At 38.5% G+C, this 27972-nt stretch overlaps 2 protein-coding genes across 7 annotated transcripts in view; one reads left to right on the plus strand and one right to left on the minus strand.

Annotated features, from left to right (window-relative positions):
* Window positions 1-509: 509 nt before the first annotated feature.
* Window positions 510-6596, minus strand: PTRH2 (peptidyl-tRNA hydrolase 2). 4 transcript variants are annotated; one of them, XM_045182245.2, is made up of 3 exons: window positions 6465-6584; window positions 3069-3103; window positions 510-1157 (listed from the first exon to the last, which is right to left on the minus strand). In XM_045182245.2, exon 3 carries the CDS (start codon window positions 1155-1157, stop codon window positions 618-620), a length of 540 nt encoding a protein of 179 aa, XP_045038180.1. In that variant the 5' UTR covers window positions 3069-3103; window positions 6465-6584; the 3' UTR covers window positions 510-617. The 4 variants fall into 4 exon arrangements, with proteins under 4 accessions (XP_045038180.1, XP_024429094.1, XP_024429096.1 ...); XM_024573326.3 differs by having other exon boundaries at window positions 6446-6574; XM_024573328.3 differs by lacking the exon at window positions 3069-3103 and having other exon boundaries at window positions 6465-6596.
* Window positions 6597-6659: 63 nt separating this feature from the next.
* Window positions 6660-27972, plus strand: part of VMP1 (vacuole membrane protein 1) — a 108032-nt gene continuing 86719 nt past the window's right edge. The window contains exons 1-4 of one of the 3 annotated variants that reach the window (XM_024573282.3): window positions 6660-6804; window positions 22832-22933; window positions 25591-25726; window positions 26743-26833. In XM_024573282.3, coding sequence (XP_024429050.1) covers window positions 22858-22933; window positions 25591-25726; window positions 26743-26833 — 303 coding nt within the window. In that variant the 5' untranslated portion in view covers window positions 6660-6804; window positions 22832-22857. The other 2 variants (XM_024573283.4, XM_045182244.3) reach the window with 2 other exon arrangements.

The following is a 27972-nucleotide window of genomic DNA, read 5'->3' on the forward strand; positions in this document are numbered from 1 at the left end:
TTTTTAGGCTATGATGGAACCACTGCTAAGAACCTTTGGCCACTGTGGGTCAGGGAAATGAACGTGAAACACTGCACAGGTGAGTTATGTCAATGCTACCAAACCTCAACTTTGAGACAAGTTAAAAAACCCAATGGGTTAGATCCTAAACATTTTGTGGGTGGCTACACCTTCTATTAATAAAGTAGCCTGTGCATCACCCGAAACGTTCCGGTAGCAGAAACAAACCGCAGTGGGACTACCCGTGAAGCACTGGTCCTCTCCAAGGGTGACTGCAACATAGTCTGGGGAAGAAGAGCTATTAACATGCAGAGGGACCTAACCATGCGTAGGAAACGCTGTTCCCCCCCTTGTAACCCCATTTTGTCATGACCTGTTTTCTTTTTTAAACATTTTTTCTTTCAGGACTTACACCACCAGGACAATTTAACCCAACCTTTTGTTTTTTGTTTTTTAGCCCAAGATAACTGTGTAACTGTGCCAAGTACATGACAGAAGAACACGAACAGATTTTCACCTCAAGAATACTTAAACTGGGGACAGAAATTCAGCTTTTATTGTTAGAATTTGACAGCTTCAGACACTTGTGGAGGGACAACCATCATACAAAATCCTACCTAGTAAAGTTTTAGGTGGCCAGTGACTTTGTCAATTAGGTCTGCTGGTCCTGGCCCAATTCCCAGGACAGTTTGAGAGCCGGGTGCAATCTGAGTACGTCCAGCATCTTGGATTAAACTTACAGTCAGTCCCAGCATCTTCGCGTGGGTCAGTAAGGCAATCAGAGTTTCTTCATCGGGGGCTTTGACCACCACTTTGGGCTGGCCACAGTATTCCCATTGTTTGAGCAGTTCGGGGTTTCTCCGTTGAATTTTCTTGTAGGCAGAAACGGCGGCATGAGAACACTGAGCAGCCACTTTCCCTTTTCCCATCTTTAAGTCATTTCGAACCACAAGAATCATTTTGTACTCCCCACTCTCTCCTAAGATGCTTGCTTCAGTTCTGGTCTCTGTGTCTGTCTCATTCACTAAGCTTTTGGGGACCGTCCCAAAGCGTACTCGGAGGCCCCAGCCCAGGCACATGCCACATGCTATTCCGGCAGCCAAGCTGAGTGTACCAGGATGAGCCAGGTATTCCATAACCAAGGACTTGGAGAGCATCTTAAAGGAAAGGGAAATGGTTATCACTGTGTGGCAGTGAAAAGTTACAGGCTTATCAAATAAAACACCTCAACAATATATAAGCAACAGTATTTAAAACAAGCCCTGGCCAGTGTGGCTCCATTGGGCGTCATCCTGCAAAGGGAAAGGTGGCCAGGTCGATTCCCAGTCAGGACACATGCCTGGGTTGCATGTTGGGTCCCCCAGGTGGGGGGGGCATGCAAGAGGCAACTGACCAGTTTCCCTAGCACTGATGATTCTTTTCCTTTCTCCCTCCCTTCCCTCCTCTCTAGAATCAATAAAAGGAAAAAAAAAAACCTATATGAGGTCATCCAGAAAGGCAAAATATATTTTGAATCTTACGAGTGTACCACTTTTTCTGTGTACTAGGAAAAATTCAAGAATACAGATGAAACAGTTTAGGTCATTTTGAATCTCCATGTGAGGAGTATCCCTCTTATTCTTGGTCACAACAAAGTTCTGTTCCTCAATCTTCTCTAGCTCTTGTGGAGCAAGGAAATTTCTGTTGTACCAAGATGCCCAGAGAGTCTAAAGAAAACGAGAATAACTCCTCCACCCCCTTTTCTGGAAAGATAGTGCTTATCTAATTCCGTCCTCAACAATGCAGTGGTTCTCTAGGAGACGGAACCAGCTCCTCAGAGAAGTTCCTGCTTGTCTGTATAATGGACCTGGAGTGAGGTGCCTTGCTGACATTAGACCTGAGCACAGAATGATAAAAAGCCTTACAAGTGAAGATTTGTCCCATTGGGCATTATTGTGGGTGCAAAACTATTAATGCGTGAGACTAGAACCTAATTTCATTTTACATACGATCACAAAGTATTTTTTGGATAGTTTTAATATACACTAAATTTACCAGAAGTACATTATATAAAATAAAGGAAGATCACCCTTTAGGAATTCTTGTTAACCCCAGCAAAGCTGTCCACAGCATTTGAGTCACCAATAAAATGTAGTCTCCACTGAAGGTTGTTGGATTTATGTGACTGTGGTACAAGTCCTAGAAATACATAACCTTACGAGGTTTCTTTTTATTCTCATTTATGTCAAAATTAGGACATATTGCCTTAATATTATACAGTAGGTTACACAGTATTATCAAATATTTTAATGTGGAGATAGTACAGGGGAAGGGGATGTTAAACTTCATGATAAAATTCACATATCGTAAAAGCCACACTTTCAACATGTACAGTTCAGTGGTTTTAATACGTCCACAAGACTGCAACCACCACCACCACCACCATTTAATTCCAGAACATTTTCACTGCCCCAAAGAAACGGCTGTACTCATCATACAGCCTCTGGCAACCACCAACCTATTAACCTGCCTATTCTGGGCATTCATGTAAATCAAACCATACAATATTGTGGCCTTTTATTTCAGGCTTCTATCATGAAGTGTAATGTTTTCAAGGTTCGTTCATTTTGTAGCATGTATCACTACTTCATTCCTACTTATTGATGAATAATATTCTGTGGTATGGTTATACCTCAATTTATCCAAAGTCCAGTTGATGGGCATTTGGGTTTTTCTCACCTTTTGGCTATGAGTACAAGTTTTTCTGTGGATATATGTTTTCATTTCTCTTAGGTATATATTTAGGAGCCAAATTGCTGGGCCATGTAGCAACTTTGTAACTTTTCCAGGAACTGCCAAACTAAAGTGCACCATTTTTCACTCATTACAGATGATTCTTTAAAAAGTACATGTTGGGTTTGACAGTGTTGAAAACCACTGCTCTAGTGCCTCACAACTCGTCTCTAGTTCAGAAACAAAGAAAACAATGCCTTTGCAAGTAGATCTTCATATTAAGTCAAGGTTGTCTGTCTCCAGACCTCAGAGAAGGACTGGGAGAATTGAAAATGAGGTAAGCTGGGTCAACTGACCTTCAGTATTTGTTAAGATGGATTACACTCAATACCTGAAGGAACAAAGAATTGTTCATAAATGCATCTCCAAATTATAAAAGTATAATTTAACACATACTGCTGTATTATATCCTGATTTTGAAAGGCTGTATCTAAATCAAAGGTGCAGTTATTAAGAAGTGTGGGGAACCCAATATCCCAGCACTTGCAATCTCAAATTCAAACCTTGCCCTTCCCCAAACAATACTAAGTTCCCCCAAACTGCTACTTAACATTATAAAATCTGTAACTATTTTCACTTCCTGGGAGTCTTTAGAATCCTTTACTATTCACACACTTTCTGAAATAACCTACCAAAAAACCCTCTGCATTTTATAGTAGTTCACTTATCCCTTTCTCTAGTTGTAATCCTTCTGGAGCTACCTTCTTAAATGCTCAACTTTTACAGATACAGAAGCAGGAAGACCAGGACAATGGTAAGGAACTAATGTGGGGCAGTTGGGGGCGGGGGGCAGAAACTAGTCTGAAGTGGGATCAAGAAATAGAAAAAAAGTGAAAGAGCTGGGGAAAAAAGCAATAGATAGAAGGGGACATGGAGAAAAGGAAAGATGAGTGTATTTAAAGGTTGAGCATATTTAAATGTCAATGAATAGAGCTAGAAGAAAGGTAGCTAAGCAGATGCTCAGGATAGAGAAACAACAATAGAAAGTAGTTGGAGAGAGAGGACCTAAAAGGGACCTAAATTCATTCATTTTTGAGAGAGAGAGGGGAAGGGAGAGAAAGAGAACACGGATTTGTTGTTTCATTTCTTTACACATTCATTGGTTGATTCTTTATATGTGCCCTGACCGGGGCCTATGGGATGATGCTACCTGGCCAGGGGTCAAAGCGACAGTTTTAGATGCAAGCTGGTCTGTGGGATTGGAAGCAGGACATTGTTCCTTGGAGGGAGGGAGGGAGGGAGGGAGGGAGGGAGGCTGTAGAAACAAAAGCCAAGCTGGAGTTCAGAAGAGGAAGATTGAAATAAAAGTTGCAGCAAAACAATAGGATTGCAAAGTCATGTAAAAGCAAGGTTAACATTAATAATGTTTTACAATGGTATCACACTGACCAGTTCTGTTAAAATTAATACTAACATCTTTGTTCTTTAGAATGTTCTAATCTCAGCCCGATCAGATTATCATCTAACTCCACTGAAAGGTGTTTCAGCCTGTCTCCTTTTCTGGATATCCACTGTAAAAATACCGGTAAACCCAGTTCTTGAAACCAAGGTAGAAATAACTAGCCTCACAGATAATCCTGGACAACGATGGCTTCACAAAACAAACCTGTCCTCTAAAACCCTCCTCGTGGTGCCTCCTAATTCCTCTGCCAGACCTTCCCCCTTTCACCAGTGCTCTCAATCCCGCTCTGTCCTGAGTCATGCTCAGCCGCTAAGCCTACCACACTGGCTACTGCCCCTTGGCATTTTCCAACCTAAAAACCCTTTCCTCTGGAACCTTAAACCAATGCCTCATTTTTCCTCTTCCATTGACCTCTAAACCTCCTCAACTTCCTGCCTCCCTTCCCCACTCAACTGAAATCGCTAAGGAATCAGATGCCTGACTTCATCTAGTTGCCTTCGAAGCCTCATCTTGAGTTTTCTGCACCACTCACTCGTAACTTTTCTTTAAACTTTCCTCCCTTGAATTCTTTAACCCCATTGCCATCCTACCTTTCTGAGAGCTTTTCTCCAGTTTCCTCCCCTGGCTCTTTGCTCCGTTTTGCCCTGAGGTATGTGCTGTATTATCTAAGGTTGCACATTTGGCTCTCTTTTCAGTCTATACCTACACTGTCCAATACAGTAGCCATTAGCCAAATGTAGTTATTTAAATTTAAATTAATTAAAACTAGATAAAAATTCATTTTTTCAGTTGCACTTAGGCACATTTCAAGTGCTCAATTGCTTAACAACTTGAAAGTGGCTAGGGGCCACTCTATCAGACAAAAATATAGAACATTCCCCTGACCACAGGAAGTTCTGCCGGACAGTGCTGGTTTATATACTCTCTGTCCGTTCAGTCAATGGTTATTGGGGGCCTACTGTGCACCAGGCACTGTTCTGGACTCTGGAGCGAGAGCACGGAACAAAACAAAGTCCTACTCTTCAGGGAACAGCAGTCTGGTAGGAGGAGACAGGCCATAAATAGTTTGTCAGATGAACAGTCTCACTCATCCCAAATCATCACATCTGAGGGTTCCTAAAGTGTCTCTTGGGCTCCAAACTTGACTTTCCAGCTTCTGCTAGATTTCACCCCTTGGATGTCTTGTGAAGTACTCTAAACTGGGTCCTCAGCTGAACTCGGTATCGTCCCTTCCCTCTCAAACTTCCTTTTCCTGTATTCTTGCTCTCCGAGGAACTCTGGACTTTCCTCTTTAGTCCTGCCACCCAGGCACCAAAACTTGTTGAATGTATCTGTCTTAAACCATCTCCTTGTCTCTACTAGCAGTGCCCTAAGTACCTCTTGGCCCAAAGTCCCCCAAATTAACTTCACCTCTCATCTTTCCACATTTGCTTCAATCGTGCCCCGGTTCATTCTAGTCCATCTGCTGTTATAATTACACTTCTATAACACAAATTTGATTCTCTAATTTCCCTGCTCAAAATTCATTGGATAAATGCCTAAATAATAAAACATAAACGCCTTTGCACGAATTCTCAGCACTACACAATTTGGTTATAATGTTCTTTATCCTTCCAGCCTATTCTGCTACAAACTGTACTACCCAGACACAACAAATTACTAGGTCCTTTGAAGCAGCAATCTTTCCTTGCAATTATTTTTTTATTTTTCTCCACTTAAACACAAACACAAACAAAAAAAATCCTCTTCATCGGTGAAGGCAAAGTTCAAATGGCTGTCTCTGAAATCTTTTACCATACTCTAGTCTTAATTATTTTTTCCTCGGAGCTGCTGTGGCACTTACACATAACCACTATGGGTCATATCTCAGCATCTAGTACTCTGCCTGGGGTACGGGAGTAAAGAATCAAATACTTCTCTAGTATTTGACACGCTGGGGGTGTTCAATAAATACTCAGCAGAGTGTGAGGCCTGCTTGGTATTTTCTCACAATCGGAGCGAGCACATCGATGCTGCCTGAATGGAGGCTTTGTCTGGGAACTGAAAACTCTGGGTCCTTCCACTCCCAGCATCTTGGTCCCTTCTTCCAAAGGACGGCTGGTAGAACAAACAGGGCTCCAGCGACCACTGGGCGGAAGACAATTTACAAAGATGAAGGAGTGGGAATGCAGGGGTTTCCGGAAAGAGGTGGGAATATACATTCCAACTGGACGGAGAATGCAGGACGATATCCTTCTCCTTCGCCCTGTGAGGGTCAGAAGGCCGACTTACCTACAGCACCTCTCCTCACCTCACTGGCGTCTTTAGGTTCTTCACTCCGGAATAAAGAACACGCTTCCAACGCGCGGATTACCGCTTCCGTGGTTCCTTGACAAGTTCCGGATCAAGAACTGCTAAGAGTCATTCTTCCTCTCGCCCCGCCCACAGGTCCCAAAACGAAATCCGGCGACCGTCAGTCGAGGACGCCGAAAGGAGGTGGGAACGTTTCTCTTTAGGAGGCAGGCTCCCGGGGGAACATGGACCGGAAGTGACGTAGAGTTCCGGTTGGCCGGAGCCCCGCGGCGGGTGTGAGAGTCGGTCAGGTGCTGCTTCCAGGATCCTGAGATCCGGAGAAGCCGGAGTCAGAGCGGGTAGGTAAACGAGCGCGGGGAACTGGGGACGGAAGCCTGGCGCTGTCCTCAGAGGTTGGCCTCTTCCTGGGCTCTCCCACTGAGACCGTGCAGATCTGGGGCACCGTGATTTCGACTTCAAGCCGTGTTTTCGGGTGCTGCTGACTTTGGAAGTCTCAGTCTGGAGGTAGCCAGGTTATTTGGGACACCTCTTCCTGGTTGGCCGCGGGTTCACTGAACCAATACGTTAGACTCCTGACCTTTTGATCCGAGAGCCACTGATTTGGAGCCTGTTCTAAGCGTCTATAGAGTACCCATCTCCGCTTCCCGCTCAGGTGTCTAGGACTTGAGAGTAAATGGAGATCTTCCCTGCTGATGACCTAGTTGTTTCTCAGGATCTGTCAGTCTGGATTCTTGACTTCCCCAAACATTAGCGCCCGACGCTAAATAGACCCGCTTCTGAACAAAATTCAGCTATGTAAGTTCCTTCTAAAGCGTTGGTGGCAAAGGGAGTGGGGCCTTCGCTCCGAGGACCGCTTGCAGAGGACCTTCACACATCTCCCACTTTCATGAAAAGTAGGGTTCTCTACTTTTTCCAAGTCCCTTACCCCTCTAACCCCTGTATTTCATCACAGTGGAGGTGTCTGCTGTCAAACGTGAAGGTCGGCTTAATCGCAAATTCCGAGAAGCCATTTGTGGTCCTGTATCACACTGCTAAGATTACTTAGGACCTCCAGTAGGTTTTACATTATTATCTTTTGTTTTCCTATAAATTCATTGGAAAATCTCATAATGTATAGGCTCTGGCACTGTTTATACCTATTTTGGCAACAAAGATCCTTTTCCTAACTTTAATGTTTTTCATTTCTCCTTTGGCGCTTGTCAGAAATTTTGCAGACAGATTGCACTGATCTTTTGGAGAAGCTTGTACAAGTATTTCCAGTGTTGTAATGATAGAGAATTTAATGTTCCGACTGCTGCCTTTTAGTTGTATCATTAGTTCAGATTTTGGTCGTATATTAGCGTAAGTAATGGTAGAGAAACTATTATTTACTAGGCAACATTTTATGCATTCCAGGTTGCTTTTGTTTTTTTGACCTTTGGAAGATGGGTGTTTGGTATCCAGACAAATGTACCCAATTTGGGTATTGTGAAATGACTCCACACTGGAACTCTTTCATCTTTTACTTGTTTGCCTATATTATTTTAAAACATTGAAGATGTTTTAGCAAAAGAAAACACTTTCTTTTATTCTGAGGATATATCCTATTTGAGTAATATACTTTAGTTTTTGTGATGCTCATTCCAGAATGACCAAGTTTCTGAAATACGTAAGTGCCTTTTAACAGTTCACTTGTAGCTAGTTTCATCAGTTTGTTGTGTGTTTAATTTACATATTTTTCTTATTTTTTATTTAGAAAAAATTTTCACACTTGTCTGAAATGCGGTGACAAGATTTTTGAGATGTGGAATTATATAAATTAGAGGTTAGCATTAGTTTCAATATCTGGTAAATTTGCTTATTGGACTATAACTGCCAAACCTGATCGTGTATTCTTTGTGTTCAATTTCAGTTATCCAGGAACTGATTATCCAAATTTGCTCACTTTTCACCTTCTTCCTGCCTTGGCTTGAATAACCACTTTTTAGGATTGCTAAAGACTTTAAATCGGAACACCTGGATTGAAGTATGGGCTCCGGCATTGGTTCGGTGGAGGGTGGCAGGTTACCAGGCTTTCTGAGCTGGTCTGGATTGTACTGATGAAAGTACTGCTCACTGTTTCACAGGATTGTCACAGTGATTGAGATAGTAGATGCGGTGTCACTGTATAAATGAAAATATGGTCGTGTTGTCATTTTACTCTGACCTCTGGACATGTATCAGTGCAGAATACTGTTGCTTTGTGTCATTTCAAAATTTGATGTTTTATATTAATTGTGCTGTTTATCTGAAAATATTATTATATGCTTTACTGAGATGGTCTTTGCCCTACTTTTGAACACAATAAAAGCTAGCCAGGAATAGCTTGATAGTGTAATACATTGAGTTAGTCACCTTGATCAGTAAGTAGATGACCGGAAAATGATTATAGCTTTGCGTCTGAGGGTTTTAAGACTGATCTTTTTTGGTCATCATGTGTTGTCACTTAAGAATTTACAAGTGCAGAGGAAGCTGAAGCTTTTGGTGCTTCCATATACCTAGTTATGTAAAGGTTAGAAGTAGCCTTACTTATATTAAGTAAGATATTTTATCATTTCACTGAAACCTACTGAATGCAGTATTTAGAATTAGAAGCAACCTCTCTTAACATATATTTAAATTCTCATTTAATAGGAGAAAATTGAGGCCCACAAACAATTAGTAATTGGCTTGCTTGAGGCCATGTGGCTTAGCTAGTGCCAGAATCTGAACTGGAAATGAGATCCCTAGTGTTCTTTCTGTTTTGCTACGTTGTCTCCAGTCATCTTTTTATGGCTTGGTAATATTTGCTGGTTTGCATTAAAATGATTTATCTATTAAAGAAATCTGTATGTGTCTATACATCTTTCCTCCTTTTAGGTGATTGAGTCTTGTAAATTTTGTGAAAACAAAAACACCATGCTTGGCAAGTTCTGCAGTAGAATGTTTTAAGGAAAGAAAATTAGTTCTGTTCTTCAGAACAGTTATTCTGAGTTCATGCTTTGTTACTGTCGGGTATCGAGGTGTCTTCTTTCTGGCAAGTGGAAAAGACACAGGATCTTTGTAACGCGTCTCACTGAGTGAATGTTGTTGCTAATAAGTATGATGAAACTGTATTAATTACTTCGCTCCTGCTAAAAAATTTCTCCAAGCTGTTTGTAATTCCATCATTCTGTTTTATTAATTATCTCTTAGTCTGTGGAGTCATTTCTGTAATTACCATATTTTTCAGACTATAAGACACACCTAGGTTTTAGAGGAGGAAAATAGGAAAAAAGAAGCCTGCTCCACTGCTGTGCCGCTCCCCCCCCCCCCCCCCTCCCGGCAGCTAACGAGGTAAGCTACATTCGAACTATAAGACACACCCCCATTTTCCTCCCAAATTTGGGAGGGGGTAGTGTGTCTTATAGTCTGAAAAATATGGTATTTCATTCTGGATAAATAGACAATGTAGGAGAGTTAATGCTTTGTCTTTTGGGGAACTCTTATGTGCTTCCATTGATTTTACAAAACCTGTTTAGTCTCTCCCCTTTCTTGGAGATTGTAGTGCCAAGTACTTATTATCACTGCTGTTTTGCCCACACCCTCTTTTTTGGTCTCTTTCTCTGGCTCTCTCTCTGTTTGGTGTGGAAATAAACTCCAGAATAGAGAATCCTGACTAACCTCCAAAACAAACTAGGTGAATGGAAGTGATAACTTGTTAGTTAACACTGTGCTTTCACAAAGATTTGCAAATATTTGGGGGGTAAACTTTTAAGGAGTTCATTGCTTCAAGAAACTTGTTATTTTTTCTGGAAAGCACCTTTGTGTAGAATGAACTGATATTATGTATTATGTAAACCCTTATACAAAGCTCTTTTTAAAATATCCTTCTTGAAGGTTTTGGAAATTTGAATAGGTGACACTCTTCTGTGTCACATAAAAGATGTCACTTGAAGCTTAAGGCATTTTTAAATTAAGCAAGAGCAACCTATTGAGTAATCCTATCCCAGCTGGTGTAACTATAATTGCTATGGAGTTTGTCAGTAGTATTCCAGAAATACATTTTTTTTTAGTAGATCTTTTGATGTTTTCTCTTGTGCTTGAGGTTCATAAGTAATAATAACCTTGGTCTTTACAAATTTTTCTGAATGGACTGGGTAGGTAGTGATAAGAGTCAAGACTGTGAAGCTAAATTGCCTCGGTTCAAATTCCAGCTCTGCTACTGTGCAGCCCTTGGGCTCGTTGCTTCGCCTCTTGCTGTCTCGATTTCCTCCTTGACAATGTAGTCGGTACCTTTATTGTTAGGGTTAAATGAGCAGATTCCCATAAAGCCTGACAGATAGTTAGCCACAACTGTCATCTCCATCCTCATGTGGCCTACTGAGCTGTTGCTAAGAACTCTTTCCCAACCCTCTTTTGCAAGCACATCTTTATTTTGCTGCTTACTTGATTATTGTTTGCTTATTATTAATGAAATCTCGGTAAATAGATGTATTTATATACACAGTTTTATTTTGTGAATTTTTACACGTGGGATTCTTAACAAAATGAGGCATTCTTTTCAGTCATTTTCTTAACCCTTTTGGATTATTGTTAACAGTTCACATTATAAGGGCTCAGAATAGTCACCCCAAGGTGTGCTTTTGTGGTATGCAGATTATTTTGAGACCCTGCAGGATAGAGAAACTTCTTCCTGCCCTCCCCCAACTACCCAGAAGAATTTGAATGAGAGGCCTTGCCCACAATAAGAGATTATCAGAAATAACCTCTTTTGGCCTATCTATGTGGCAGGGCCAACTACTGGTTACTGAGCATCTGCTCTGAGTCTTGCAGTGACTCTCAAGCCCCAAGGCGCCTCATCCTAGGCTGAGAGTGTCTTTTGCACCTCATTTTCCCTTTCTGTCTCTGAATCTCTCATGTATGTGGAGACTCCGACTCTCTGATGTAGATGGGCTTCCCATGCGCATGAAATTAAGTTTGATTTTCTCTTGTCTGTCTCATACTCATTTTATTATCCAACCAGCCAAAAAGAACCAGAGGAAGGAAGAATTTTCCCCTTTCCCCACAAGATTATCTGTGTAAGCCATAACACGGAATTTGGGAATTAAAATTTGGGGATTTGCTGTTTAGGGATGCCTTCTAGCACTTACTTTCTTTGCATGGGAAGATCATTTTGCATTGACATCTCTTCATTCATCCAGTCATTGAACAAAATACCTGTGGCCCAGGTTCTGGGGAAGACAGTGGGAAACAAAGATAAACAGATATGTTAGTCAGAAACCTGATAGAGAAAAACAAACACAGTGTAACAAATGTTACAAAGGAAACAACAAAGCGTCTGAGAGTGAATTGATGTGGACACCTGCCTGTTTGAGACTCTAGCACAGTACACCTGTAATACAGTGATAGGAGGTTAGGTAGGAAACATATGTATAGTCCAGGTTAGTGGAGCTTTGCAGGCTTTGTAAATAAGTTTGGATTTGATCTGAGTGCAGTAAGAAGTCATTCTTCAATTTCAAAAAGGGAGTAATATGATTCATATGAAGTTAACTCTTGCTCACACGTGAAGGATGAATTGAAGGGGACAAGAATAGAAATGGAGAGGGGAGTCCCTTGCAGTAGTCCAAGTGAGAGACGAAGATGGCCTGCTCCAAGTGGCAGCAAAAAGGGGAGAGCCGTGAGTGGGTGGATACTAAATACATTCGGAATAGTACTGGGACCTGGATTAGATGTGACGTGTAAGGAAATGTGAGGAGTCAAGGATGGCTTTGCTTCTGGATCTGGTAACTGGGTGGATGGTTGTGCCAGCTACTGGGAGAGGGAGGGTTTGAGGAGCACTGGGTTTGTTACAAGGAGAGAGATGAGGATGGGTCAAAGAGGACATGTTAAATTTGAGATGCTTGGGAATCATCTGAGTGGTACTATTGGGAATACAGATCTAGAGCTCAGGACCAGAAATACAAATTCACACCAGTATTTTAAACTACGGAACCAGGTAAGTCACTCAGAGAAAGCTGGCAGTGGGCTGAGTTAGGTCTAAGGGAGAACTAGCAAAGGAGACTGACAAATGAGTGTGTGAAGAAAGAATGAGCAGATGTACAACACTAATAGAAAGTGGTTGCATCTAGCATGGGGGGTACTAGACAGATGAGGCACAGAGACGAGCAAGATTTTTCACTTTTTTTTTTTTTGGTATGCATCTTTTAAAGCCCGTGACTTATTCAGAATTCTTTTCAGAAATGGTTAGCTCTTTCAGATGCTGCTGTGTGGTCTAGAGGAAGACAGAATAAAGTCCAGTAAGTTGAACTGGTTCATCTGACTGACCACTCCTTCTCTCACTGTTGAGTCTGCTCCCTTCCAGAAACTTTGAAATCTCCCCATTGCAAAAACCATGTAATCGGGAGAGTATACAAGGTTCTCCAGCCCCTTGTAAGTTTTTAAGATCTAATCTTTAGGAGATTTTAGCACTGCTTCTGTGGGTAGAGGAATTTTCTTTATACTAAATAATCATAGATATTGCTAGAATCTCTGTGTTTGCAAAACTCTAATTTTTAGAAATTTAGATAGTTGAATTTATCAGTGGCTTTAATAACTATGGGTAAGTGAAACATGCCAGCAGACTCCTATCTCGGCGTCTTTGTACTTTTTCTCTTTGTCTACAGTGCTCTTCCCCGTGTTTTTCCCTGGCTCTTCTCTAATGTCAAATTCTCTAAGAAAGCTTCTTTTATCCACCTTATTAAAAATTGTACCAAATTTCTTTATTTTTCACTGTAGCAGTTACCACTATCTGATGATATACGAGTATTTTGCTGTATAACAACTTAGCTCCAAAATTTTGTGATTTAAAAATTCATTTAATACTTCTCGTGATTCTGTGAATTAGGTTGGACAGTTCTGGTCTGGGATAGCTTGGCTGTTCAGCTAGGCAGGTCTCTGCTGGGATGCCTTGTCTTTGCTCCACATGGGCCCCTCTGCCTGGACAGGTTAGCCTGGGCTTCTTTCACATGGGCGGAGGGTTCCAAAGAGCAGTAAGAGATGACAGGTCCCAGTGTGCAAGTGCTTTGCAAGCCTGGGCATGCGGAGTTGACCTCAGCTGAAGGTAATCCACTATCCACATGACTGTGCATCAGAACTCTGAGCTGTGCCTCTGGACAAGAAGCCCTTGGTTATGTCTCTTAACCAGCTCTGTTGCCAGAGCCTCTGAGCCCCTGGTGGTTCTCCTTCCCGTAGATTAAACACACATTCCTTTCCTCCATGTAGACTCACTGCTTTTAGCTATAAAACAGTCTCAGGGGTAGAAAGCATAGCAGATATCCATGTCATCTTTCCGCCACCCAAGATGTCATTGTTATGTAAGTTCCCTTAATAAACTCTTAATATAATGATGGAGTTACCACCTTTCTCCAGTTTCTGTGTCATAGAAATTTTACATAGCAAAGCCTCTGTTTGTGTCACACTTGCAATGTCCCCTTGCCCGAAAGCAAGTCACGAAGCCAAGTGCAGAGTCAAGAGTTAGAATAACAAACTGTAGGAGTTTGAAACCATATTGCAAAGGGGTATGCATACAATGAGAAGAATTTGTGACGATTTTGCAACCCACCATTCAGTTTTACAATCCATTTACAATCCACAGCATTCTTTACATGCATTCCTCTGGCAAAGATTAGGAAGGATAACCGATAGCAAAGCCTGGGAAACAACTTGTAAAGCTGAATATTGGCATAGTTTTGCTAGCAATTCTATACCTAGGTATGTAGCCAATAGAATCTCTTGATTCTATTGAAATATCTATGGACCGTGGTATTTTTAGCAACACTGGTCTTAATAGCAAAAGCTATAAACAATTCAAGCGTCATTGTCAGGAGACCAGATAAATTAATTGGGGTAGAGTTACATAATGAAATATTACACAGCAGTGGACATGAATTTTTCATTTAACAAATACTTACGTAGTACATATTGTGTACCAGGCATAGTTTGAGATGCTAGAGATCGTAGCGAACAGAAAAAGTTCAAGTATGTGTCGTATAGAGAGAGAGAGAGAGAGAGAGAGAGAGACTGGATATAAGAACTTAGATACATGAATTGTAAATATTTTCTCTCATTCTGTGGCTTACCTTTTAAATCTTTTTTTAACATTTTGTTTCAAAGAGTAAAAGTTCTTAAAATTAATAAAGTTTATCAATTTTTTCTTTTTAGTTTATGCTTTTTAAATCCTAAGAAATATTTGTCTACCTCAAGACTGCAAAGATTTTTCTCCTTTTTTCCCTAGATGCTTTGTAGTTTTAATAACTAAGTTCTTACATTTAGATCTGTGATCCATTTGAATCAGTAGTTGCACACGATAAGGGTCAGTACTCATTTCTTCATAAGAATATTCATTTATTCTAGTGCCATTTATTGAAAAGACTTTCCTTTTACCATTGACTTGTCTTGTACCTTTGTCGAAAGTTAATTGGCCCTATGTATGTGGGGCTGTTTCTATACTCTCTGTTCTGTTCCATTGATCTACAAGTATTTTTAGAACAGGTCTGATATATTTTGTTAAACTTCTAAGTATTTAACATTTTCAGATAGTACTGTAAATGAAACTTTAAAATTTAACATTTATTTGTTTATTTCAAGTATATAATAGAAAGAGTATTGGCTTTGACCTTTGGTATCCTGTGACCTTGCTAAAAATTCACTGAATAGTTTAAGTAGTTCTCAACATTTTTCAGTTTTCTCTTACTTTGACATGTGATTTAGAACTCTGCAATTCAGTCTAAATATGTACAAGTTTCGTTTCTCTTACTTAATTTCTGGGTTATCAGAAATGTGGTCTGTGGTGCCCATTCTTTGGAATTTGAGACTTGTTTCCTTGCCTTAATCATAAGAAGTGACTTGTGAAAAAAATCTGTATTCTGTGACCGTGAGGGGCTGAATCTTATACATATACCTCCCTACATTTTATTTCTTAATGGAATTGTTAAAATTGTCTGTCTTTGCTGAATGTTTTGTTTTTGTTTGCTTGAAATATCAGTAAGTAACAGTTGTTTTATAATTCCACAATATAATGTTGGATTTATCCCTTTCTCCATGTATATTTATCAATTTTTATGTTATAAATTTTGATACTATATTCTGTTAGGTTCATTCAAATTTAGAATTTTTTTTATTGTTGACACTATTACAGATGTCCCCCCCTTTACCCCTTACAATTGTTATATCTTCCTGGTGAGTTGAACCTTCTATCATTGTTTCTATTATGTTCATTATTTCATTATTAGAGAATAATGACTTTTGTCTGTTGTTTTATTTTCAACTTTTATATGTTTTTATAAGAAAGCGTGGAATTTTTTAAAATACAATTTGCAATCTGATTTTAAAGTATGCGTTTAATCTTTTACGTTTATTTTGATTGTTGACATACTTGGTCTGTTCGGATGCTCCACAACTTCAGAACTCTTTAGCTCTAATCTTTCCTTTCCTGATTTACGTGCGATTGGCCAAATTTCACTTGTTTTTAAAGTTCTTCTTGTCACAATTAGACACTCTTCTTATTTTATGCAGTTTTGTTTTTTACTTGCCTTTATGTTTATTGTTTTATTTTCTACATGTCTTATATCTCAGCCAATTTGGGAAAATAGTTGCTTTCTGTTTATAGAATATTCTTTAAAAATTTATTTTCTAGCATTTAGATTTGGTAAATTCCTCATTTATTGCTTGCTGTTGATGTCTTTATTTTGTTGGGCACACAATTCTGAACTAGCTGTTTTATCTCAAATTCTAATGATATTATTACATTGGTTTTTTGGTTTTGAGAAATTGGCTTCTATTGTAACTGTTCTTTCTTTTTCAGAAATCTGTCCTTCCTTTTTGACTGCTTTCAAGATCAAGAGCTCTATGCTTTAGTGTTCTGTAGTTTGATTGCAGTGTTTCTGGATCGGATTTATTTTTATTTCTTCTGTTTGGAATGCACTGTACTTACTAGAATGATGTACTCATTTATGGAAAAATTCGGCTTTCATCTTTCCAATTCTGGAAATTTTAGGCCTTTATCTTTTTGAATTTACCTTTCTTCTGTTCTTTCTATTCTCCCGGGATTCCAGTTAAACAAAGTGTATACCTTTTCATTATATCTTCTGTCTCTCTTACTTGCTTGTATTTTCCATCTTATCTCTGCTGTGCTCTTCATAAAGTCCCTGGACGGCTTATCCACTTCACTTCATGTGTGTCTGTTTAAGCCATCATTAGTTTTTAATTTCAACAGTTATATTTTTTATTTCTAGAAGTTCCATTTGCTTTTCTTTATTCAAATCTAGTTGTAATAGTTTTTATCGTACTTATCTTTGTATTGCATCCTTTGTTCTGTAAACATTTTAGGCATAGCTGTTCTATAAAATATTTATTCTGCACATGAATCTGTAATATGTGTTATTCTTGTCCTGAAGCTGTGTGGAATTGGGGGTGAGGGTGGGGCCCTCTACTCATAATGGCATGCTTTCTTGTATCTTTATACGTTTATCGATTGACCTTATTCAGTGGGAGTCCAGTGGACCTAATTTATAAAGAGGGTTTGCTTCTATTTCTACTTAGAGCTGTAAAGGCTTGGGACTACATCAGTGGCCCTGTGGTTGTAGGGGAGGAAGAATTACGTGTACATGGATGTTCTCACAAGAGAAGGAAGACCTGAGAAAGTGATCAGAGCAGGAAGCTTTTATACCTTTAAGACAAACAATAAATTTGTGAACGGGTAACAATACCAAGAGGTTTGAGCTAGGTGTAGTAAATGATGAAGAAATAATGAGGAAGATAAGGGTTAGTTTGACAAGGTTTGTTTGTACAGATTTATTGGCCCCAAATTCCCCATCTCTGGTTATAAGAATGCCTTCCTCCTGGTACAGGGAGGTTACCTTGCTTGTGGGAGTTTTATCTCCTGCTTTTAGGAGAAAGAAGAGTCAGAGTGTCTTTGTATGCCTGCTGTTTTAAGTTTCTTCATTTCAAAGTAAGAAATGTGCTGAAGTGGCATATTTTGGGTGGCATATTCTGCATAGAGGGTTAGCCCATATATCATGGGTTTCAGCCCAGAGAGTAGGCTACACATTCAGCCTCCTACTTTCAAAGTCAGTCTTCCTACAGGGAGGTTGCTATGGGGGTCTTGTCTCAGGGTAGCCTTGTCCCTCTCGATTGCTAGTTGTTCCTATTTGTTTCCTTCCTACTGCTCAGGTTCCCGTCTGTTCCCACCATGCCTCACAACCACCCTAGCTCTTGGGCCATCTAGTCTCTCTGAGTCTGTTGTACAGTTTGTTTATATTTTGGAGGGACAAAAAGGGATCATGGAGACTCCCTCTCTCCTTTGTGAGACCAGTCATATCTCAAAGAGTATGTCCAATCCAGCATCTGGTTTTCCTGGAGAGTAAGGGCCCCTTAAAGTTCCTAGTACATGTACCAGACTTCATATATTAAGTGTTACTAAAATTTAATTTACATTTTTCCAAGTGCACTGTTTTATAGAATCCTATCATGAAACCTTTTGGATGCAAAGAATTCATTTTGGTACAAATAATCGCACTATAATTTATCTACCCAGTAGGTTCTAATTTTCTTCAGATAGAAATGAAGGTCATTGGTGATTATTATTGGGAAGCTCTTTAATATTTAAAAGAAAATGAAACACAAAATATCCTTGAAAGTGGGCAAAGGATGACAATTCACCCTCTAAAAAGTGCTACAGGTAATTCTGGTTTCAGTAATGTTGAATGACCAATATACCAAGTTATCTCCAGTATCCATCTTAATGGGTAGAGTGAGGACATTACTACCATTTTAATAGATGGAGAACATGTACCAGGTTCTAGTATTTTTCCACACAGTGGATAATAAATTGTTTCATAAATCATAAATTTTAGAATTATCTGTATTAAATCCTTCATTTTGCTATAAATAATCTGAAGCATGTACTTCTGCCATTTAAAAATATTCAGTGATTTAACTTATTTTCTTATTAATGACTTGCATAGGCCAGTTTATATTAACCAAGTTTTTAGGGGCTACAAAGTAAGGAGGTCTGTTAAGAAATCTGAATTTTAAATTTTGTCAAAATGCACAAACATCAGTAACCCACAAAGAAATGACCAAAAAAAAGCAGAGGTGCAGTCATCTGATTTTCACGAGTTTGAATAGTGAAAGTCAATAGAAGTGAGTGTTCTCTTAATTTTAGAAATGAGGAACATTTGTAAATACTAGAAAAAGCTAAATCTTTGGAACTGCTTTTTCATTATTATTTTTTCCGTGACTTCAGAATTCCTTGGTGAAAATTGAAAATATCATCAGACTGTTTTGTGTAGTAGAAGAAATATTGAATTTGGGCTTAGATTGAAACTCTAACTGTGCTATTCACATGCTGTTGAATTGCTATTTGGGGCCTCTTGAGCCCTCAATTTTTCATTTGTAGAAGGCGAGGATAAAAATAACTGCTTCGTGCAAGAGTTGTTAGCATGGTGTTAGCTAATCTATATATGAATTGTAAGTAGCCATACAGAAGTAGTTATTACATAAACCCAAAACCCTGGACTTGAGCTGGGTAGAATTCTTAGACTGTTAGAATAGAAGGAAAATTATGGCGATCACTTACTTACTCTATGTGCTTGATGATTGGATAAGGAAGGAGGGACTCCGGGATGTGAAGTGACATTCCCAAGGTCTCATAGTGAGCGAGCGAAGTCTCCCAACTCTAGACAGCTATTCTTTTTCCTACCTCATTTCTTGGCCTTAACGCTTATTCCTTCCCCATCTTTCTGAATGAACATTTAGGAGTAAGTTGAAAGAAACAGAGAAATGGGATTTTTCAAGCTGTATCTTTACAAGTTATTCATTTTTCCCCTGAAAATAGAATTGTGTTTTTACATACAGGAACCTAAAATGCTATTTTACATATGGAAAGTGAAAGATAAGAAACCTTTCCCAAAACCTATCAGACTATCAAAAATGCAGAATCCCTAAAAACATCTTCAGGTTATATCTTTTAAAATTTTTGATTTTTACTTAAATTTTTATCTCATTAAAAATGAGATCTGGAGCATAGCAGTTTCCAACACTCAGAAGACTGTGATGAGCTGAGTGTAGTTTATACCTCACTAATTTGAGGAAAGTTTAGGCTAGAAATACATACCCTCACAGCCTACTAAGCCATTACTGGGAGATTTATTGAGATTTTGAATGCTTTTAAATTATGTATGAACTTGGAGTTTTAATTTGTTGAATTCCCCAAGACTTAGAGAGTTCAAAAAGATTCAAAGAATTTTTTTCATATATTCTATTCAAAAAAGAATGTTTCAAGAACACATTCCTAAGCTGCCATAACCGTGTGCTAGATGCTGTGTGGCTCTCAGAGTCTGAGGATCCGATAGCCTCTCTGATACTGCACGTGGCGCTTGAGAGATCTTTGGCTTCCTGAGAACCGTGCACAGATGGGACGCTGTAGCAAAGTCTCACTAGTCAAGATGCATTACTCCTCACCTAGATTATTAAATTTCCAAGAACATATTGTAACTTTTTAATCTTAATAGTTTTAGGGAAATATACAGCTATTTTGGAGTAGCCTGTGACTGAATGTACTAAGTAATCCAGTTAAGGAGACACACTTCTAAAAGCAAAACAGGTATAATATTCAAGTTGGCTGCCTTTTATGCTTTGTGTGGAAAAAAAATGTGTTTTATTGAGAAAACCAAGTTGATTTTTTTTGTGAGAAAGTGGAATCATTTGGATAGATTATTTTCTTCTGTTTTTCCCCACTGGGTTTTCTTATTCTCTCTATTGTATTTTTCCAATTTTTAAATTATTTTATTGTTGTTCAATTACAGTTGTCTGCATTTTCTTCCCACCCCAGCCTAACCCACCTCCCTCCCCTGCTTCCACTCTCCCCCTTGGTTTTGTTCACGTGTCCTTTATAGTAGTTCCTGAAAACCCTTCTCCCCACTATCCCTTCCCCCCTCCCCTCTGGCTGATTGTTCTTAACTTCAATATCTCTGGTTATATTTTGTTTACTTTTTTCTTCTGTTGATTCTGTTCCTGTTAAAAGTGAGATCATATGGTATAAGAGGGAGTGTATCCATTTTATTTTGGAACAGAGTGGGCTAAGAAAATTAGAAGCAGTGGTTTCACTGATCTTATTTGCTTTTCCTTTTCATCTTTTAAATTCTCCAGTAACTCTTTTATTACTCAGGGAGTTGCTATTTTCATTTTATCCTTAAATGTTTTTGTGTTGCTTTGAAGAACTCACAATAATTTAGTTTCACATTGTTTTTGCATTACAAGTGTAACTAATGTCTAAAATGAATGGAGTATTATAGTCTTAGCACTGGATGTACAGCTAACAAAGAACCTTTGTGAGCTGAGTTTAGCAGTATTTTCTATGGACTTCTGCCAGAAACAAACAAAAAATCCACATGTCTTAATATCAGCCTTTCATTTTGAATGCTTTAAGCTGTGTTTAAAATCTGCAAGTTACAGCCTTTTAAAACATTTCTTGTATCTAGATATATCTTCACAATGAAAAGTATATTTGCTGTTTGAGTTATGCTTTCCTATTTCTACCTTCTCATCCACAGACATGTAGAGTTTATTTCAACAACTTAATTCTTGATACATGCTGTTAAAATTGATATTACAACACTTTCACCTCAAAGCTCCATTGAATATCAGGAAGATACGCTGGACTCCTGTTTGAGATTTCAATCCTTTAAACAGGCTAGGAGTACTTTGGATTTATTCCCACATACAGGCGTCTGATGGGTACTGTTTCATCACAGGTTTCCAAAATTAATGCCACTTATTAAGCTGCAAAAAGTGGCTTTCCTTAAAAATTATTACTTCATCTTACCCTAGCTACATAGATAGGCTAGAGCCCTTTTACTCCATAGTAATTTTTAACAAATTGTCCTTTTAGTTCTTTTCAGAATGTTTGGATTGATGATAAATAATCCATTTTTGCTATCCAACATAACAGACTAAGATTTTTCTGATTCTGTGGCTGCTTCTGTGGAAACTAGTTATGCATGTTCATGTGTAGTATAGAAATAACCATATATGTTGTTAAGTTAATGCTCAGGGCAGAATTCACCGTGATGATTTTGGAAAATTGAGACATTTATGAAATGGGCATGGAGAAACTAACATTAAGTGCCTGCTATGTGCCTGTCACTGTGCAGGACAGTTACATATAATTTCTCTTGAAGCAGAGAAACTAAATTACTGAGAGTACCCCAAATCAGCACACACACACAAAGATTTAAAGATGACACGAACATAGAAATGGGGATATTTTACAAATGAACTCAAACACAAAGGCTAAAATTGGTTACTCAAGTTGTGCAGCCAATAAATACATGATGCTGGAAGGATTCTTTTAGCTCCAAGCACTTAAGTAACTTTCAGTTGAGAACAGAATTAGAGTAGGGTGGGATGCATTCAGTCCTGGGGTGGGTATACGGACGGGTGAAATACCTAATCCAAAGGCGGCTTGCCCTGATGTGGCCTCAAATCAATCAAGACGTATTGGCAGCTTTGGGGAACCCAGTTTTCCTTTTTTGCTGTAAAATGGGTCCTTTTATGATGTTGCTAATGATAACGAGTATGATTAGCAGGGTATGTTAACGCTAGATTGAGTAGTCACTGTTGCACTTTGAAGACCCGTGCTGCCAAGTACTCAGGATATTCCCTGGGTAGAAGACAGTCTGGCTCCCACAGTTAAGTCCACTCAGGGCACCTGAATCCTGGTACAGACGCCGCATTTTAGTGTCTGATTATCTGCTTTTTAGCTTACAAATTTGAAGTAGTAAACATATATCTGAATGGACTCCAGAGGATGGAATTATTATAACCAAATTCACAAACCAGAATACCAATATATTACTATTACCAAGAAAAATATTACTATCATGTGATCTGGTTCCCCTTGTTCATACTAATCAGCATGGTATTAGTCTGCTGGGGCTACCACAACAGAACACCATAGACCGGTTGACTTAAACAACAGAAATTTATTTTCTCTCAGCTCTGGAGTCTGGAAGTCCAAATTGAGGAGCTGATGGGTGGTTTCTGATGAGGCCTGCCTCTCTGACTCGTAGGCAGCTGCTTACTTGTGTCCTCCCATGGCCTTTCCTCTGGGTGCTTGCCGAGAGACAGGTGTCTCATCTCATCTTCTTAGGACACCGGTTCTATTGGATTAGGGCCCCACCCTAAGGGTCTCATTTAACCTTAACTACTGCAACTATGAATAAAGTAAACACGTTCTAATCGCATGCTTGGTATTAATGCCACGTTGTGTCTGTATTCAGTTTTATTTAGTCACAGGTGCAAAGCAGAATTATGTAATGATCACTGGATTTTATTTTGCTTTATTAGCTCCTCAAGAGTTATTGATCTATGAAATGGCAGAGAATGGAAAAAATTGTGACCAGAGACGTGTAGCAATGAATAAGGAACAATATAATGGAAAATTCACAGGTAAAGTATTGTGGTTTGGAGGGAGAGATCTATGGGTTTAAATGCTATCCTTTTCATTGGAATAAAATAGAAATATATCTATTTGTTATTTTGGTAGTAAAATAATACTCTATATGATAGTACAAGGTTCTTATATGTCTTATATAAGATTAATGACATTTTGTTACTCTTCTTTGTAAATTAAATCATGGGTCGGGGCCTATAAGGTGATTTTTTTCATAGTGATAACAGAAGCAGCCTGGCCACCATCACATTTAGCATTCTAAGTACAAGTTTTATTTGTTAATCTTATGGTATAAAAAATATTTATTTGGCCCTGGCTAGAACGTCTCACTGTATTGAGTGCTGGTCCGTGGACTGAAAGGTCGCCGGTTCCGTTCCCAGTCAGAACACGTGCCTGGGTTGCAGGCCACGTCTCCATTTGGGGGTGTGAGAGAGGCAACTGATTATTTCTGTCCCTGTCTTTCTCTTTCATTTCTCCTCTCTAAAAATAAGTAAAATGTTTTTTAAAAATTATTTTTAAAAAATTATTTGGTGCCCAATTTTATCATGGTTATTTTATAACTTTAGAGATAGATTATAAATACTAATTACACTAATCCTAAATTACACAGTTATCAAAAAAATCAGAATGTGATTATTGTGGACTTATTTCAAAATCTTGAGACAGATTTATATTTAACCAAATTTGAAATTTGTGGGGTAAATTGCAGTATATTTGACACTTATTCATACCCTGAAAATTATAGGCTTTATTTATATAGATGATTTAATAAGAAACTTTCCTTTGTGTGTTAAAGGAAAATGAAAAATTTTCCTTTTCTGTTCATTGTAATGGTTTTCCTTTTAGCCTTTAAACTATTCGGCGTCTCAAACACATCACAAATAATACTCCAGGATGGTAACATTATATCAGAAATTTTCTTCTACCGGAAGAAGTGTAAGCTATCTGAAAAAGTTTCTCTGTGTTTGTTTTGGTCACTACATGGCCTTGCAGATCACCTTTTGCAATGCTTATCTGATTTCTGGGTTACTTTGCTGATAAATTTCACATTGTTTCACTGAGTTTCAGGGTTCAGATTCAGAGATAGGCATTATATATATCATAGTCTCTTCCCATTAGTAGCTTTTACATGGTTTTTTGTCCTTTCAACAAGCATGTATGTTTATATATGCTTCCCCTACTATTCCACCCCCTGAAATTTAAAATTAATGTTTGTATGACATAATCTTCTTTACCATGGGTTTTATATTTTTACTAAATATTTCTTAAAGGTTGTGCTGTAAACTGTACATGAGGAACTTATTCTTTATTAAGGCTGCTTAGTACTCCATTGTATAAGCGAACCATACTTTAATCACTCCTCTGTCCTCTGTTGGCGGCATTTCAGTTGTTTATAATCTTTGGCTAGGACAAATAATGCTTCATTGAATAAACTCGTACAAAAGTCATTTCTCCTTATACCTAATCATTCTTAAAAATGGAATTATTGGGTTACAGGGTACAGTAGCCCCCCGTATCTATGGGGGTTACATTCCAAGACCCCTTGTGGATGCCTGAAACCATGGATAGTACCAAACCCTATGTGTACTGTTTTTTTCCGTACATTCATATACTTTATGGCTTCTCTTTGGCATATACAAATTATTAGCATCCCTAGTCTTGCACTTTGGGGCTGTTATCAAGTAAAGTAAAAATTACTTGAACACAAGCACATAACCACAAGAGTCCATCTGATAACCAAGATCACCAAGCTCTGAAGTGACTAATGGACAAGTAGCAGAGACAGCATGGTCAGCACCAGATTTCACCGAATCACTCAGAACAGTGCACAATTTAAACCGTGTAAATTCCAAAAACAGAAAACACCCTCCTCCCTAGCTGCACAAAAACTCCCTACTTTTGCTTTTGGGGGAATGGTTTTGAGAGATCTCACTCTCCTGTCCACTTGCCTCAGCCCAATCGAATAAATATTTCTCTAACCGCCCCCTCTAAAAAAAAAAAACAAAAACAAATGTATGGATTGTTTCTTTCTGGAATCAGACCAGGGTTGACCATGGGCACGGAAAGTGGAGCCCCATGTAAGATGGGGCTGCTCTGTGTGCGTTTGTAACTTCACTAGATGATGACAGTCATAACTCACCTTAATCGCATACTCACTGAGTGTCAGATTTCTGAGAGCTTTACATATATTGGTTCATTTAATCTTTATAGTGGCCCTATAATGTAAGTACTATTTTAATCTTCATTTCAAAGAAGAGAAAACAGGAATAGACAGGTTAACCAGCTTAACCAAGTTCACGTGACTGTCGAGTGCCAAGACCCGGATTTGGAACCAAGTAGTTTGCCTTCACATTTTGAGCTCTGAACTACTTTTCCTCCAGAATATGAGGCTAAATTGCACTTCATAGGGGTGGGATAATTTAGTATTCCAGTAATGTGCATAAGAGAAACTTGCGTCCTAACAATAAAATAATTGCATAAAGAACATGAAGAACAAAACAGAAGCGCCTCGCCCCTCGTCACCATGGGAGCCACACTGTTTGTCGAGGTTTATATGCCGTCCTTCAGATGTGGGATGGGAATGTGGATGAATTTTGAAAGTGATTGGAAAAAGCGAGCATTTTGTTTTAACTTCTGCACTAATGTTTTTCAGACCTCTCTTCAGTGAGTGAAAAGAAGAAGAGGGATCGGGAAGAAAGGCAGAATATTGTCCTGTGGAAACAGCCACTCATTACCTTGCAGTATTTTTCTCTGGAAATCCTAGCAGTCTTGAAGGAATGGACCTCAAAGTAAAGAGTCTTCCATTATCTTCTATACAAGTCTTATTTACTAATAGCAAGCTCCTACTCCCTGCCGCCTACTTTATCAAATGGATTCAATTTAGAATGTTATGGGAATATACTTATTTTCCTTTCCTATAGTTTGAAGAAAAACAGGTTAAGGGAACATAACTGCTATTTGCTCACTGGGCTATTTACAGTTGACCACTGTCTCATGTTGAATCTTTTATGCAAAGCAGAATACCGAAAATGAGATTTTTTTTTTTCTGGCTTTACTTTAAGGAGAAAGACCTGTGTGTATGTTGGATACGCTGATTCTTTAGTAGGACAAGGTTCAGGGTACGTGGCATTGGTACTGATAGTTTGAGCCAATGAGAAAACGCTCTGCCAAGGAAACGTATTCTATCTTTAATTAGGTGCTTGTAAACCCTATTTCAGATACCATAAAAAGCAAGTTGAACTTTTACATGCCTTATCATTTTTGGCTTGCCTTTTCAAGTTATTATCTGTAATATGTTGGGGTTTTATTGTACTTAAAATTTATGAAACACTTGGTAACATTTTTCAGTTCATTTGATCCTTAAAGCAACTCCACAAAGAAGGTAAAACAAGTATATGATTATCATGATTTTAAAAACAAGAAACAGAATCATATTGTTTAAGTGTCTTACTCAAAGTGCAGTTTTTCAGGGACTTGGGATTCTGATCCGAGTCTTCTGACTTGAAGGCCAGTACTCTTTCCATTATATTTTATAACGCTTCTCCTAATTAGAAGTTTGGTGTGAACAAGATCAGTCTTTGGATGAGGGAAAGAAACTGGGCTCAGTACCCATGTATCTTCCTTTGACCCCCATTCACACCCCGAGGAACCATAGTGTCCAAGGACACAGAGCTCATCCCAGAAGGAACGGGTTCTGTAGCTGAGCCAAGTAACCTAACTGTTTCAACAGGAAATTGTTTTTGAGAATGATGAATCCTGAAAATGAACTGAAATGTTCATTTATTTTTTTAAATATGTTTTTAAGGTTGTGGCATCGTCAAAACACGGTGGTGTCTTGTTTACTGCTGCTCGCTGTGCTTATAGCTACGTATTATGTTGAAGGAGCACATCAACAGGTAAGAGGTTCGGTTACTCTGTCTCTGTCCTTGTACCTTCCCAAATCCCAGTTTCCAGTGGGACTGTTGAGGATTGCATAGAATTTCTACTCTCACATTTTTAGGCTTGGTTTTGTTTTTTAAATTTATCTCATAATTGGTTTCTTAATGTACTTTTAAGGCCAAATATTTAAAATATTCTTGTGGCCGTTCATGGCTGCTCAGCATTTATACTTGGTATAGATCATCTCTTTTCAGCTTCAAGGATTTAAGTGTAATTTTCCTGACGGTATTTAGTCAAAGCATCATGAATCCTCTCCTCACTACCAAAGCCTTCGCATCTTCTTTAACGCCTCTCTGTGATCCATCCAAACAGATCCACCCATCCTAGAGTGAAGGTTAGGTTTTATGTATGTAAGAAGGGAAGTTCATTTGCCTATAGTCTGTAAATACAACATAAATGAAGGGAAAATGAGACATTTTGTTAATAACTTTTGTTAAAATAAAACATTAATCTATTCTAATAGGGATATAGTTCTAAAATGTATCATTTCATATTTTAAAGCAGTTTACCTCCAATCTCAGAAAAATTTTTATGGTTTTAAATACATTTTAAAAAATATTTTAAAGAAATCTGTATGTGCTATTAAGAATTTGTAGGGAACTTGGCTTGATGAATTTACTTGCCAGTGTGAGAATCCAGATTTTAGTCTGGTATTCTTCCAATAAAGTCATATCCCAATGCACTTAAATTTGCCCCTGTTTGAAAAGCATCTTGGTCTTAAAATACTAAAAATTTTATTCTCATTTTTTACTCAGATAAATAAAAATGTATTCACAAATATTACAGAAATAACTGCTCCTCTCTTACCACTGTGTATTATCATGCTTTCTTAAAGTTTTTGTGACTTTTAAATATCTTGAAATTTTTATTTTTATAGTTATTTATTAGTAACTAGCATTTTTCCTATAAATGTCATTGCAGTAGTAGGATTTTTAGGATCTAGAAACAAGAGCTTTATTCCAATTAATAAATTTTTGCCACCTCTGCTATTGCATATTAAAGGAACTAGTCCCCTTCAAAGGGTTTTAGCATTAGTAAGTTTCTGTTGGAAACTTATTTAGTTGATTTATCTTACTTTGATTGTAGTTGATAACTA

The sequence above is a fragment of the Desmodus rotundus genome, chromosome 9, assembly GCF_022682495.2.
Source record: "Desmodus rotundus isolate HL8 chromosome 9, HLdesRot8A.1, whole genome shotgun sequence".
In the NCBI taxonomy this organism is placed as follows: Eukaryota; Metazoa; Chordata; class Mammalia; order Chiroptera; family Phyllostomidae; genus Desmodus; species Desmodus rotundus.

Bases quoted from the DNA above. Each gene is read 5' to 3' on its own strand.
- PTRH2 (XM_024573328.3), bottom strand. From the start codon at position 1,157: ATGCTCTCCAAGTCCTTGGTTATGGAATACCTGGCTCATCCTGGTACA.